The 16947-nt window shown below is 34.6% G+C and overlaps 1 protein-coding gene across 1 annotated transcript in view; it reads left to right on the top strand.

The window, feature by feature from the left end:
* Positions 1 to 16947, top strand: part of LOC121384744 — a 74587-nt gene that overhangs the window by 15572 nt on the left and 42068 nt on the right. Inside the window, exons 2-6 of the mRNA XM_041515279.1 lie at positions 3028 to 3096; positions 6436 to 6539; positions 7543 to 7638; positions 8910 to 9023; positions 9664 to 9954. Of these exons, the coding sequence (XP_041371213.1) occupies positions 3028 to 3096; positions 6436 to 6539; positions 7543 to 7638; positions 8910 to 9023; positions 9664 to 9954 (674 nt within the window). The remainder of the gene's footprint in view (positions 1 to 3027; positions 3097 to 6435; positions 6540 to 7542; positions 7639 to 8909; positions 9024 to 9663; positions 9955 to 16947) is intronic.

A 16947-nucleotide genomic window follows, 5' to 3' on the forward strand; every position in this document is an offset into this window, starting at 1 on the left:
GTGTGTGTGTGTGTGTGTGTGTGTATGTGTGTGTGTGTGCTGAAGAGATGATCAGAAATATTCCTTTATTTCCGTACGTGAGTGGAATAAAGAGCAGCATTTTGTGTCTTATGATATTCGTTATCAGAAGGGGAGAGAACTACTGGTATTATTATTATTATTATTAAAGGTCCACGTTTATGTCACATTATTTAATACACAGTATGTAAAACAAAGACATAAACAGTACAGTATTAAAAAAAATATAAAAATAAAAATACCATCCCAGTTATTAATAAAGTGACTTTTTGTGAAACGCGTGGGAATCCCCCCCCCCCCCCCCCCCCCACTGCTCAGTCGATTTGACCCACATCAGACCTGTGACGTAGCATCCTGCGTTCTGTTAGTAGGTCAACATGCCGACAGCAGAGGATGATTCTTTTGTTGCTATTGTTTTGTTTTGTTTTTTCCTTGTGTTGTTGTTACTATGGCCTTTTCGTTTTGTTTGCGCGCGCGCGTTTGTGTGTGTGTGTGTGTGTGTATGTGTGTGTGTTTCAACTTAATATATATCGAGTTTGCCAAACGTAAATAAACCGAGCTTCGCCAATGTTAAGAAACATACGTATGTTAGTTAATGATGAATGCAGTGGAATGACATTACAATAACTCAGTCTTTACGGAAAGTTATATTTTTTCCAGTAATTAAGAAAGCGTTTCAGTGTAGTCAAGTGATATATCGCATACTAAAAGTGTATTTGTTTTCTTTAAGAACATCACTAGGACACATTGATTTTGACGCATACTACACAGTTTGGTAATGCAGCACCATCCACCAACAATAGAGACATTTTTCAGAAAATTAAAATTTTGATTAAACTAAAAATAAAAATAATAAATTAAACTCCACCTAGAGTTAGTGATTGGATTGCTCTGGAGCACACGTTATCAACCAATAGAGAAATATTTCTGTTGAATTTAATATAACTAGAAATTTAACATTTGAAATTTAAAAGTCTTCTCCTAGAGTTTTGATTGGATAGTTTAAAACCTCAGTTCACAATTCCATGTGAATTAATATTTATTTTAAAATATATGTATTTATAAATTGTATTTTGAAACGTTTGAATTTTTATTAATTTAAAAAATATAAATAGCAAATTAACTTTAAGAATTTTAAAGTATGTTGTCTCCTGGAGGTTTGATTGGATATTTGAAGAACTCAATACAATGATTATCAGGGACAGTCGTCATAAACGTCAGTGATCTATTTGTTACATTTAAAATTTATTGTGAAGTTTTGTTAAATTTTAAAATTGTAAATATAAATTTCCATTGAAACTTCTAGAGGTTTGATAAGATTGTTCTGAAACACAATATAACTATTTTCAATGTAAGACTTTGCAAACTAACAGAAATGTATTTTGTGAATTTAATAAATTTGAATTAATATTATTTGAGTAGTAGTAGTAGTAGTAGTAGTAGTAGTAGTAGTAGTAGTTTTGGTAGTAGTCAACTTTTGCTAGTTTTAGAGTTTTGAACGGATAGCTCTCAAATGTTGTATCATGATTCTCACGGGGAATTTTTACAAACTAGTAAATAGATATTTTAGAAATAGTTACTTTGTTAACATAGACGATTTTAAAGTTTATCTTCTCCTACAGTTTTGAGTAGATAGTTCTGAAACCGAGTACATGTATACTTAATATCTGAGACAGTATTCACTGTCTAATACTGGACATGTTGATTTTGTGAATTTCTATTAAATGTAGAAATTCTAAATAGATATTTAATATTGAAAAATTGAACAATTAATCTTGTCTTAATTTGTTTTTTAAATTTATTAAATTGGATATAAAATTTAAATTGAACGTTTCAAAGTATGTCTTCTTCTAGAGTTGTGACTGGATAGATCTAAAAACTGATACTAAAACGAAACATTTTTCTTTTTGAATGGAAATGACGTCAAAGTTAAGCAACGTCAATTCGGATATCTAAACTAGTATATAACGTTGGGTTTTTTGTGGGTTTTTTCTCTCAGAACGCTGAACAACTTTCAATATAAACATTCTATTGAAGTGTTTTTGTTAGATGCCTATGAATGCACACTTTAATTATGGAATCCCACCGTAGTACGTTTGTATAAATGTCACCATGATCGAATTAATTTACATGTATTTTGCATCTAATTTGCAAAGTTGTCAAATTATGAAAGTTTGTGATCTGAAAAACATAACATACTTTGATTACAGTGGATATGCTACTTATTATAGCATAGCATAGCATAGTATATAGCTATGCCATGCCATGCTATACTATACTATATATAAAGATTATTGCCAGAGTGTTTTTCAGTATCATCAGTAACATATATTAGGAATGAAAATTCTATTATGCGAGCCTCAGACATATGAAATTGGTAATACCGAAACACACGAAGGTAATAATCTCTTTATCATATACGCTCAGTCTTAATACAACGTGTTTTTTTTTTAAACTGTACATGCAAGTTTAATTTCAGTCAGCCATTACTAGATATTCAAATGGCATAAGAATATGTTACGCAGTGTTTGTTGTTGTTGTTTGTGGGTTGTTGTTTTTTAATGGAAACGACGTCAAACTTGAATGTCGTCATTTTGGATATCTTTACATAACAACAAACTAGTGCTCAACGTTTTTTTTGTTTTCTGAACGCTGGCCAGCTTTCATTGCACAGTTACTATTTAGATGTTTTTGAATGATGACTATGAATACATACGTCTATTATGTAGTGTCACCGTAGTACATTTCTTTAAATGTCAATAACAGTGCTGTAACCGCGATTAATTTTCATCTCATTTGTAAAGTTATCAAATTCTGAAAGTATGTGATCTCAAATATATATCTTACTTTAATTACACTGGATATGATATGGCATGATATGATGTTATGTCTATATGTATGTATGTATGTATGTATGTATGAATCTATGTATATATAATTCACTTAGTAGTATACGAAGAGATGTTTCATTCTGAATTTAAAACGTTTCGTATCATTTCATTTTTTCAGGAATGTGTGTTATCGGAGAGTACTTTATTTTGTCACAGTACGAGTATGTAAATACAACATAGGGGAGGGGTAAGTAATTTGTTTAGTTCTGCAGTTTTGAAGTCTACATTAAAAACACGTATGATAAGAAATATTAGCCACAACTAAACCCACCTACTTTTTATAATGCATTTCGGGACCACAACCCCACAATGTATCTTATATAAATACAGAAACTACATTTCTTTCACAATGTTTCTAAATACTCATTCCCTGTATGCATATTATATAAATAGTGAAGAGCAAAGTTTCCACAGTATTTCGAAACCCAATCTCCTCTATGATTATCACACAGATACTTAACGACAAAGTGTTTCAAAGTATTTCAAAAAGTTTGTAAAATAATAATACCTTAAATTATTTGCTACCTTTTCACATTTATGGGCTTGGAGGTGTACAGTTTAACGATTATCACCAGGAAAACCTATATACAAAATATGCAACCCGTCCATTAAAAGATTCAACAGTTATAATACTTGAACAAGGTTAAAGATTAACTTTATAATAAAATTATGAACTATGAGTTCTCTGGTTTAAATTTAGGTTTTGCTTACTTTGTATTACCAATAACTAGTAAGACATTGTTCCTACTTTTTCTCTATACGAAAACAAGGACACCTCATTCTACATTTAGTACGTTCACTATACAGAGGATGTGAAAAATCATACGGAATACGTCACTATTTAAGAGAAGTATCACTTGTTCCATTTGCCTTTTAGTCAAAAAGCAATTTTAATGCAAGATTTCCAATAAGTTGTACAAAATTGAAATAGCCTTTATTGGAGACGAAAACATACGTAATGTCATTTCGTGATATTTGATTACAACGTGTTTATTATAAAGTTAACATTAAAAATAACCTTACACTCGGATCATGTTCGTCGCCATGATATAAAGGGAATTCATTGAAAGGCTCGGATGTTGTGTTATGAATGTCATCCTTGAGGATAATCATCATTTATAATCAAGTACAACAACTTGTCCAAATTCAAAATATCAATGAAGTTACTCTGTATTCAAATTCAGTTAGCTAAGAGGTGTGCATTTGCAACAGTATTACTTGATGAATTGGTATGACATCTACTTTAAAACATAACTAGAAGCCCTCTAAATCAGTTCTGATTATCACCACCTTATTCTGGATATGTAATTTTAAAATGTGCAAGGTACTAAACATGAAAGCTGTCCATTAAATACTTCAGTAGTTGAAAGCAATGAGGTATTATGAGTACTAATACGCCAAACCGTCGTTACTTACCTTTATGAGCGCTTTGAAATGGTAAACTTGTTTGGTTTACGTTCTACATCAGGTTAGATATTACTATTAATACTAAGTACTATTAACAATGCTAAACATAAATATACTCACCCTTGCGTCATGGTATAAATACATTTAGTTATTTTACACATCGATTAAATTAAGGATTTAAATGTGAGTAAAAATATGTTAATTGTGATTTAATAAAGTTAAGGAACAACGTTTATATTTTGTCTATCGATATACGATTTATTTTGTATTAGTGTATTATTTCCCTATTTTTATTGCAACTATGCATATGTAAAACATATATATACACATACATATATACATACATACATACATACATACATACATACATTTTTGAGGCCAGAAAGGATTTAATTATCCCCTGCGCCAGTGCGTTAATATCTATGTATGTACTAGTCAACCTCGACATACATACAATATATAGATATTCATACATCAATAGATACTAGCCAGTGCCAGGTCTGCCCACTGTTTCATGCACGTAAGCGGGATCGACCGCATAGATTGTAGGCCCCATGCATATGGTTGAGTTAAAGAAGCTTCGATAGCTCAGAGTGTATCGTGGTTAGTCTTGCAATTTGCGGGCGAATCGGTGCCACAGGTTCGAGTCCCAGCAACGGCATGGGACAATTTTTGAGGCCAGAAAGGATTTAATTATCCCCTGCGCCAGTGCGTTAATATCTATGTATGTACTAGTCAACCTCGACATACATACAATATATAGATATTCATACATCAATACATACATACATACATACATACACACACATACATACACACACATACATACACACACATACACACACACACATACATACATACATACATACATACATACATACATACATACATACATACATATATACATACATACATACATACATACATACATTCATATATATACATATATATACACACATAGCCAGCGTGTATATAGTCACTTCTGAAAAAAGGTCATAAACCAGGCATGATGTAGCTAAAACGTGCTTTAGAATTAAAAACAAGTTTTTTTTTTAAACCTTCCCACTAAACGTTAGTATGTTTTCTTAAATAAACATGTTGATTATATACATAGCAAGGAAATATATAGATCTACAGAAACCAAAATTTCCACCGGCACAAATATATTGTGGCTTCACGTGTTTTCGATAGGATAAGCGAAGGATATTAACAAAAAGTGAAATATACTGTCAAAAATTAAGAAATATGTATATAATAATTAATAAATATACCATTTCATGGTGTTGTTTTTTTCGAATAAGATTATATGTCAACTCGTGATGTCTGAAAACTATATTTTCACTCATAGCACAGTGTATGAGAGCCCTCTCTAAAGCATATATACGTGTTTCATTCATAATTTTACAATTTGAAAAAGTAGTTTATTTTTATCAGCCGGCATTCAAGCACCACTGTGACGAAACAATTGCGTTGAAACTTTCTCAGTGTGGTACTAAAAAAGGACGTTCCAAATACATCATTGCATATCTAAAAAAATATATTTGTAATAACACCAGTGTTTGTATGGGAAGAAGGCTATCGACTAAAGGATCGACTACGACTGGGGAAAGCCGATATTGGTTATTTCGCCCTTGTTTACTCTCCGAGTACCTTTACCCCAGTGCATGATAATACTTCAATATAAATTAATATTATTATAGCTTTAAAAATATACTAACTATGATACCATTATTAGTAAGTTGTGTGTTAGTGAGGGACTAAATCTATTTTTTATCTCAAGATATTGTTACCTCTCATTCAGATGGCTCGCAGTTCACACATCACTCGTTGATATAAAAATCGTATTCAGAAAACCCCCACCTTGAAACAGCCTCTATAGGTGAATTTTCCAAGAACAAAATATGCACATATCATAAAACCCAGTACCATCCAAATCTTTAAAAAAAAACCTGTTACTATTATGCACTAATAATCAATATGCAGCTACCAGCCATTGTCACCCACGGGTCAGGAGGGTCAACTACATATGTACGGTGTGGTGTGTATGTAGGCCTGTGGTTTATATATTTATAATTACATTAGTTCATTGATCATGGTATTAAATGTTTTGTTATACCAGTTGTGCTGGTTGGACCTATAGAAGAGTAAAACGATATAGATACGTCCCGTACTGCTGTAATGGTTGGAATGGGACACCAGGAAATTCAACAAACTGCGTTGTAGGTAAGACGTGTTTATATTAATTTACAAGTAATAAATCGCACACAAAAATATTTTTTTTAAAAACATTCGTCTATCTCCGCGTCACAAGCGTATTAATAATCAATTAATAAACTACATGGACCACCGGAAACATGACGATAAAATTAAAGAATAACTTCAAACAGAGAACGGTACAATGACCACTTGTTGAATAATTTGTTAATAATATGTTTTGCTAAAATATATTCTTTTTCTATTTGCATATTTGTTTAACTTCGATCTCGAAATAGGTAATATGTATTTCATTCCTTTGCATTTTGGATTTATAAATAACAAATTTGGCTAAAAGTATTTTTAAAATCAAAAATACTATCTGTGCTAATGTTTTCTTTGCAATCGATGGAGAGCTGTAGGTTAAATATATGAGTACAAGACTTTAGTATCCAGCTTAAAAACAAAACTATTCCAAACATTCTGAACCCCATTACATTAAAACAAGAGGTGTATAATAGATTATTTGCTATCATGATATAAAGTACACGACTCGCTGTCAATTTGTAAACAAAAGTATATTGGTAGTCAGAGTTCTGTGTAATATTCTATATTGAAACCATTTTAATTTTATATCACGTGTTGTCTGAAATCGCTTTATTTTGGACGGACTGAGATCTGAAGGAAAATGATATTGCCACTTTCATATAGCTGTTATTGGCACTTCCGATATAATTTCGATCCTTTTGCCACAGAGCAAAGTTTTCTTTGAACCGGTGAATCGTCTAAAGGAATATATAGAAGGTCTAAACTGAAGGCAACCAATTACGAAAACAAAACCAATCCTCTGACCTGTACGTTAAGTTGTCTTACTTCTCTCCTAACGCATATAGAGTGTCATTTACATTTATTGGTTTTCACTTGCGAAATGCTCAGATTACTAGACATGACTTTTTGTGCATTTTTGTGTTTGGTTCACTTGAGCCAAACGTGAATACGACTGATTAGTGAATGATCTTTATTAATATTCCAGCCATCTGTCGTCAAGGCTGCAGAAACGGAGGAGTCTGCGATAGGCCTGGTCACTGTAAATGTCTTGCGGGTCGTGACGGATACAGATGTGATGGACGTGAGTATCTACACTAGAATACAATGAGAGAAAAGGTAAACACAATAATAATTACTTCCATTTCATATTGCAAGTGACAAGATGTGTGAATACACATTAGTAAGTATGTCAAGAGATATGCTGTGATATCAGCCAGCATTACTAACATCTATTATTATATCAAAACTAATGTAACTTAACCCACTAATGATTGGCAATAGTAATAATAATAAAAAAAAAAATTACAACCGAAAGTCTAAATAAATCCAAATCCAAATTACAAATTGGCATGTTATTGCTATCAGCGATCAATAAATACACAAAATAACTTACAAAATAACCAAATCTTATATTTTATGGTAAAATATCAAATCACATGATGGTGATGATGATCAATCAGCCTATCAATAGTACCACTGTGCACGTGCTGAACAAACTGAATAATCCATTTCAATTTCTGCAAATTGTGGAATTCAAACAACGATGGAATTAACACAATCTGCAAAATATTGTTTTTAACAAATATGAATTTAGAAGATCATATTAATAACAAAATACCATTACACCAGCCATTGTATTGTGAAAGAACAAATAAAACATTCAACATTTATTTCACAAAGTTTACTAATAATGTTTGTCACGGATTTGAACGTAGCACCAATGCACCGATGTCTTTTCTAATAAAGATCACTAACTGAATCTGACCATGATAGCGTGCGAATAAAATCACTTGCGTTTTAATATGTATTTTATTAGTGTTGTTCTGTGTACCCATTGTGAATTATTTTGGCTAAAACTGAATTTTGCTCAACATGAAATGCTATTTTGTATTTTCTGTCTACATTTGGCTTCATAAATTAGATTTTAATGACATGTTACATGCTATTGATATCAAGTACAATTGCATTACTATTCCAGTGAAAATAACTGGGTTTGGCCAAAGTTTGGCTAAATGTTAACAAAAGTTGGCCACATTGTTATTCGTTGGCTAGCTCTTGTCACACAATAGTATTGAAAAATATTCACAAGCATATATTAGATACAGGATCAGACAGTCCTTATAAAAAAAACCAACTGAATTTGACCATATTTAGTCAAAATGGCAATTTTGTCTTACGTGGATTAGTAAGACTGCTTTTTGTTTTCTTCTGTTTTTAATCAGCACCCCGTTTTACATAAAGTAGGCTTCTCTTTACCAAATATTCTGTTTAAAGTAATCTGCCTCTTGGAGTATCAATCTGCTCTAGTGGTGTCATTTAACAAACCGTTAACTTTTTAACTTTATTTTTTAGTGACTTGTTCACATCTGACTGCGTGTTACCCTGGCATGTGTGAACGAAACCCGGGCGGAATCTCCACCACCTGTACCTGTGAGGGTGGATTTGGGGGAGGCAGGTGTACCAACAGTGAGTTCGATCATTTGTTAATTTTCATGTATTTAGGGCGGCATTTAGCTCAGTTGGTAGAGTGCTTGAGTCGTAGGTGAACCAGTTCTATGATTGGGTCTTTTCCATACCAACCACGACTGGTACATTATTATTATTATTATTATTATTATTATTATTATTATTATTATTATTATACAAGTATGCGATATTTTTCAGATCATATACTTTCAGAATTTGATAACTTTGCAAATTAGATGTAAATTAATCGAGGTTGCGGCACTACGTTTATTGACATTGGCGATACCGACAAACACACACACACACACACACACACTCTCTCTCTCTCTCTCTCTCTCTCTCTCTCTCTCTCTCTCTCTCTCTCTCTCTCTCTCTCTCTCTCTCTCTCTCTCTCTCTCTCTCTCTCTCTCTCTCTCTCTCTCTCTCACTCTCTCTCTCTCTCTCTCATGATATTATATTATATTATATTATATTATATTGTATTGTATTTTCGAAATTGTACACTCTTCGTATCTAATACCCGAACCCTATCCCCCATCTGGGTGTACGTATGAATAAGCCCTATTAATTACATTTTGGAAAATGACTACCCCACATATTATTATTATTATTATTATCCTCATGTTAATCATCATTTCAGTGAAGCCTGAATTAGCTCCTGCTATCAACGCTATCAGGGCGAGGATGTCATTCTGGATGAGAGGCATAGCTAATCCGTTGGAGAAATATGCCCTCTTCGTGGACTCGACCAATCAAACAGAGACTGATTTCATCTGGACAAATCAGGCTAAGTTCAACTTGATCAACGTGACAGCTGTCAGTCAGTACGTGGGTGAAGATCCACCTCCTAAACCAGTTTGGATAAGACAAGCACAGTTCGGCATCGTTGAAGCAGAAGTCAACATTTTACTGTTTAAAGAGTCCTTCCTAGGTACCAGTTCTTTTTTCGTTTTGTTTAAATTGTTTATTTCATGTATTGCCACATTTACAGATCACACACTATATACATGTGGCGTGACTATATAGCGTTATTAATAATTACATGGACATACTACAATAATAATAATACATATGAAAAAAGACATATGCATATATACATTATGTAACATATATGTATATATTTATTTAATATACACACCATTAAGTCATAGACAGTTCAATGATGTTCTACATTGGACAATTCATGATGGAGAGCAAAAAAGAAAGAAAAATTATAACAGTGGGACAGAAAAGGAGAAGAGTAAGGATAAAGAGGCGGAACGAATAGTTTCTATTCTAATGACGGGTGTGTGAAAGGTAAGTATGCTAGTATTTGTCGTATTTGACGAAGTACAAGGGGTTGAAAACAAAAGGAGAAAAAACGTCATTAAATTACTAAAGATGTAAATTACCAGTAATATTCAGGCCTGGATCACCTCATGACTTATTTCCCCGTGGCCTTGACCTACTTTCCTGTGACCTTGACATACTTTCCTGTGACCTTGATGACGTCACGGCCTTTTCACGTGACCCAGCCCCGTCCTACTGGCCCCGACCTACTTAGGCCGGTCCTGACCTACTTTGGCCGGCCCCGATCCGTCCTACTATGCAACGCCCGTGCTATCCTGTCTGTGAAAAAAGTGTAGGATCCCTTGCTACTAATGGGAAAGTGTAGCGGGTTTCTTCTCTAAAACTGTCAAAATTACCAAATGTTTGACATCCAATAGTCGATGATTAATAAATCAAGGTGCTCTAGTGGTGTCGTTAAACAAAACCTACCACTTCTAAGGACTCAGCCTGAAGCGAGGTATGGTGTGTTTAATTTTACCGTGCTGAATGTTGAATGGTTATAACTGCTTACATCCTGCTTACATCAATACAATACAATACAATACAATACAATAACTTTATTTCCATGTTCATATATGGTTGTCAGTCACTAAATAAAATACTCTATGGAACTTCTAGAATTTACATTCTCAAAATGTGACAGAAATACGAAATGATTTAAATAGGTGTAAAAAGGAATAGACCTCTTTCCCATTCCCATTGCGCATGTGCGCGAAGAGTAATGTCCCTTGCCGAATTAGACGGTATCGAGTCTATATATAACTTGGGGGGGGGGGGAGCATGATCGACAGTTGTCATGAGCGTGAGTAGCTTCGCAGGAGCTGTGAATCTTTAGCGACTAACGTACATATTTTGTATAAGATTGTAAAATGGCTGCCAAAGAGACCGCTTCCAGATAGACCTACTTCGTCGCGCATATGGTTTAAACGACAGCCTTTGTTGACATCTGTTAAATAGCTCAGTCAGTAGCGCCTGTGACTCAAGCGTAGAAGGTGCACCGTTCGTATCAATATTTTTCTATTATTATTTTTTAAATTAATTTATTTATAGTTTATTTATTTATTTGTTTTTATTTATTTATTTGCTTATTTATTTATTTATTATGTTACAAATTTGTTCAAGCAGTAGACTTCCGGTTTTGGTTTTGTCGCTATCGGACGTGCATCTGCCCTTGGGAACTTTTGTGCATTAGCCTACCTTGTATGGAAGAAGAGAGGGAAAAGATGGAAGAAAAAAAGATCATTATTGGAAAATCTTTCAAGAAAGAGTGTACCGTGGAGGTTATGTTGGAAACAAAGATGAAAGCTAGTCAATTGATTGAAATGTGGTGGTTTGGGCGTGGATTGTTCATGTGATGGTAACGAAGATTCGGACCGTGAACGTAAGAGTGGCCGAGAATGTGAAATGGATGAAACTGTCAAGGGGGAAAACCGAACAACCCAAACCGAGCACTGACAAATGTGACCAGCCGTCTGTGACGAAGGGCAAGACATCGTCAAGCATGTGTGATCAAGACAAGCGCGTATCTACGCAAAAGAGCCAAGCTGAAATAGATGACGAGGTTGTATATACAGATGAGGATGATTCGAAAGTGAATGACTGTAAAGACGGTGAAAATGAACTCGGTGAAACAAAGAGAGTGACACGGAGATCAAGACTTGTGAAAAGACCAGCTGATGAGACGGTGTTGAGGGAAAAACGAAAAAGCGGGAAAGGATGAAAATGTCGGATGAAAGAAACAAGAATTAGTGTAATGTGAATGACAGAAGAGTGAATGATGGACAGAAGAATGAGGTGAAAATATGTTTTATCTTAATGCTGCTATTAGTATTTTTAAATGTGAATGGACTGAGGGATATTGACAGAATGAATGCAGTTTTTGCACCTATAAAAAGTAAGCATAGTTATATTACTTTTCTACAAGAAACCTTTTGGGCTGATAATTTTATTGAGAGTTATAATCATTTATGGGATGGTAAAATATTTTATAATAATTGTCCTAATAATAAAAGAAAGGGTGTGGCAATATTAATATCAACATATTGTCCATATACATTTACTTTTGATAGCTGTGATAATGAAGGTAGGGTTTTAAATATTAATGCTAATATTGAAGACGTTGATTGCAATTTTATTAATGTGTATGCACCAAACAAAACGGATGAAAGAAGTGTTTTCTTTGAACAATTGGCTAATTTTATAAAGGGTAAAAATAATATTTTTGCAGACGACTTTAATGACATTTTGGATCCTTCTTTTGATATGGGTGTACATAAAAAAACAATTTGTTTGAAATCTAGCAATGCTTTACATTCTGTTATATGTCAATAAAGATTATGATATAACAAAATTAAAAATTCCGGAAGAAGAATTACAAAATATTGAAACCACGGAGCTATTTTAAGATCAAAAGTACAATGGAATTTACAATTTAATTTGGAGAAATCATAACAAGAATCTAATGCAATTAAAGAAATTAAACAAGACAATGGGTTATCTAGAAAAACAGAAGATATATTAAACTTTGGGTAACATTTTTATTCCAAACTGTATACTCAGGAAAATGTAGATATAGAAAAAGAAGCTGAGTTATTAAATTTAATAAATAATAAATTAAATCATATACAAAATCAAAATTGTGACAAAGATATTTCGATAGAAGAATTCAGTGATACATTAAAAAGGATGAATAAAAATAAATCTTCTGGGACGGGTGGTCTTATAGTGGAATTTTATATTAAATTCTGGGATGTTTTAAAACTTTTATTTCATAAAGTTGTGATGTCAGTTGAAAATGATGAGCAGTTATCAAGAAGTATGAAAAAGGTACTAATTAGTCTTTTTTATAAGAAAAAAAAGGAGATAAAACAGATCTTAAAATTTTAGACCAATACGTTTTTTGAATGTTGATTATAAAATTATTTAAAGAGTCTTAGCTAATCGGTTTAAACAAGTTATGTCATCGATTATTTCACCTGAACAAACTTGTTGTGTTCCAGGAAGGGAGATTGCAGATAATATTATATCAGTGCGGGATATTATAAATTTAGTTGAGTTAAATAAGGATGAAGGTTTTATTGTTAAAATTGACCCCAAAAAAGCTTTTGATAGAGTTTCACACAGCTTTTAAGTAAAAGTTATAAAGCAATTTAATTTTTTAAATAAATTTATATCATGGATTAATTCAACAATATTAATAATTACTAAACGTCCTCAGTTTGTATGAACTCTGAATAGGCAAACTTGAAAAAAATTGCAAAAGAAATTATTTTTATTGTAATGAATACAGGTGTAATTGCAGAATAACAAATCAAAAATGTAGAAAGATCGAATTTGGGGAACATTATTAAAAATGGCTTTGAATATCGGACAAAGTCGACCCCACCCGGACTTTAAAAGATCAATTTTTTTTCAAAATTGAGATATAAAAACTGGAAGTCAACCTCTAAGGCCCATGCTATGGAGGTCTTTTAAAATCCATACTTCCACGTGGTATCGTAGGCTTTCTTCAAATAAAAACACCCACTGAAACCAAGTGCTGATTATGGATGAAAGCTTCCCTACAAAACGTTTCAAATCTAACAAGATGATCAACCGTCCTACGTCTAGATCTTAACCCACACTGTACATAACGTCGTTAGTAAGCAATTTGTGAGAGTCAAGATACCCGACAAGTCTATGATAGATCATTCACTCCTTGGTTTTACAAATGCAACTTGTCAAATCGATAGGACGATAACTAGTATGATTTGTTGGATCCTTACCAGGTTCGGGAATAGGAATAATAATTGCTTTCCTCCAATCAGAAGGAAAGTCACCAGAAATCCAGATGTTATTAACAATATTCAAACGAAGCATTATTTAGAATTAAGTCTTCTAATTGTTGTCCTCTAATATTAATATCCTCACATCCCCACAAAGTGTGGTGACCATTAAAATCTCCCATAACAATGAAGGGAGTAGGGAGCTGGTCAATAAGACCTTGAACGTCCCTAGGATTAAAATTATTACGAGGTGGCAAGGAAACTGAACACAGCTTGTAAAGTAGTATTCAATGCCACTACACTCTGAAGAATGTTTTCATTAACAAGAATGGAAACACCCCCAGCTGCTCTATTTTTAGTTTCTTGAAATTTGTGATAGATGTTAAATCCTTTTATAGTAATACGATCAGTGTCTTTCAAGAAACTTTCTTGAAGACACACTACAAGAGGATTATGTTTTTTAATTAAAATACTTAATTCATCAAAATTGGGCCTAAGCTCACGACAGTTCCACTGAATGACTGAATTGGTCATTTCGGGGAAGTATGGCTATAATCTTTTTCTTTGGAGATTTTCTAGACTGGGGATGATCTTGTGATGAAATATCCATCTGATCATCCAGATCAGTCAAAGATTCATAAGGATTGTCTGAGTGAATCAGTTGCTTTTCATACTTCTTCAGTCGACCTGAAAAACAATCCTTATTTGGAGTCTTAGTGTCATTTCCTGACTTAGGCTTACTGGGACCTGGCTCCGCAGTTAAACCTTTTGGTGGATTTCTAGAATCCAAAGACACCGGGATATATTTAACAACTTTCTGTTGAACAACATTCCATGTCAGAAATCTTCTTAAATCGATCGTCACTATTAGGTCACGTTAAATTCGTCTGAATTGCAACACTGGTTGTAGAAACCTTAACTGCAGCAGCATACGATCTTCCTGCCACCACAGTCGTAGATGTCTCTACAAGTTTTCTTGCCCCATAAAAAGACAGGTGTTTTTCCACTTCCACCTGCTGTACCTGCCTTTCGACTTTCCACCTTGGACACTCACGTGAATAAGCAAAATGTTTTCCTTTGCAGTTGGTACATGCCATATCATTTTGACATGCCTTGCTGTCATGATCACACTGACCACAACGGGCACACTTAAAGCATCTCAAGGGATTTGGTATGAAAGGTACAATAGGGATGTTTAAATAGCCTGCCTTTATAGAGTTTGGTAGAGTTGGTACATTAAAAGTCAAGATCAGAGTATTCGTTGGAACAAGATCATTATTCCGACAAACATTTATCCATTTGACCAAGACACCCTGTGAGGCGAGATTTGATCATTCAAACAATGTTTGTTCTTGGCAAATGTAACAAAGTCAAAGGTTGTATTGTCTCGAGCTTGGCATGATCAGCCGACTGGTCAGGTTGGGCCTTCCTGAAGGCTTAGATTTTGGCGAATGCACGTGAAACTCGGGGAAAAGATTGGGGTAGTGATGAGTATTTAAAGCTGCGATGCTCGCAATGATGCCTCATTTCCATTTCGATATAGACGAGTTACAATAGGCCGCCTCCATCAGAGCACCATTTCACGTCTCTGGGACAGGTACCAGCAATTTCAATCAGCTGAAGACCGGCCCAGAAATGAAAGACCTTGCATAACAACTGCGCAGCTCAAGATTGCTATATTCGGGTACTGCACTTGCGTCACCGAACTGCCACAGCAACGAACACTGCTAGACGCATACCTGGTTTGAGAAGGGTGTCTGCACAAACCATTCAGAACCGAGCTAGGAGACCGTATGTTGGCCCCGTCCTGCAACGTCAACATCGACATTTACGTGTTCACTGGTGCACCAATGTATAGGGGTGGAACTTGGGAAACTGGCGGCGAGTATGTTTCAGCGACGAGTCACGTGTCATTCTACAGCGACGTGATGGACGACAACGTGTTTATAGACACCACAATGAATGTTTTGCCAACAACTGCGTTGCCCAAGTTGACAGATTCGGTAGAAGGAGTGTCATGATGTGGGGAGCCATCTCATACACCGGCAGAAGTGAACTTGTGTTCGTGCAAGGCAACCTGACAGCTGTACACTACCGGGATGAAATTGTTCGCCGTCACATACTTCCCATTTTGGATCGACAAAGATAACTCTTTCAGCAGTGCCAGGCCGCATACGGCACGTGCAACAATGGATTTCCTACAGAATGAGACCATTAACGTGCTGCCATGGCCATCAAGATCGCCAGATCTCAACCCCACTGAACATTTATGGGACGAACTGGACAGACGTGTACGCCAGCGTGACCCAGAGCTTCAGACGCTTCCGCAACTGTCACATGCACTGCAGGAAGAATAGGCTAGGATTCCACATGCCCGGATTCAGAGACTCATTGCGTCTATGCCAAGGAGATGTCGCACTGTGATTGCTGCTGCTGGTGGCCACACAAGGTACTGATTTCAGCGCCCTCGTGCGACGCTGTTTGGTGACGAAAACGGCTCCACTGCCGTCAGGCCATAGCAAGAACATCGTCACATACGCATGTCAAAGTTGACTGTGATATGATCATAAATAACGAAATTATGCCACTTTGTATTAAAGCTAATTTCATGAAACTTTTGCCTATGCGTTTCTTTTTTGACAGAGTATACATATATTTTGTCTTTTCCTCAAGTGAGAAGCAAAGAAAACAACAACATAACAGACTGGAATATCTCTAAGCTACAACAAGCTTTAGGTCCAGAAATAGGCTCTCCTCTGTCGATTTCCTGCAATTGTCGCACAACGTGCCACAACGTGCGTTAAGTTTGATTTAGGGTGCATTTGGGCATG

The sequence above is a fragment of the Gigantopelta aegis genome, chromosome 10, assembly GCF_016097555.1.
Source record: "Gigantopelta aegis isolate Gae_Host chromosome 10, Gae_host_genome, whole genome shotgun sequence".
In the NCBI taxonomy this organism is placed as follows: domain Eukaryota; kingdom Metazoa; phylum Mollusca; class Gastropoda; order Neomphalida; family Peltospiridae; genus Gigantopelta; species Gigantopelta aegis.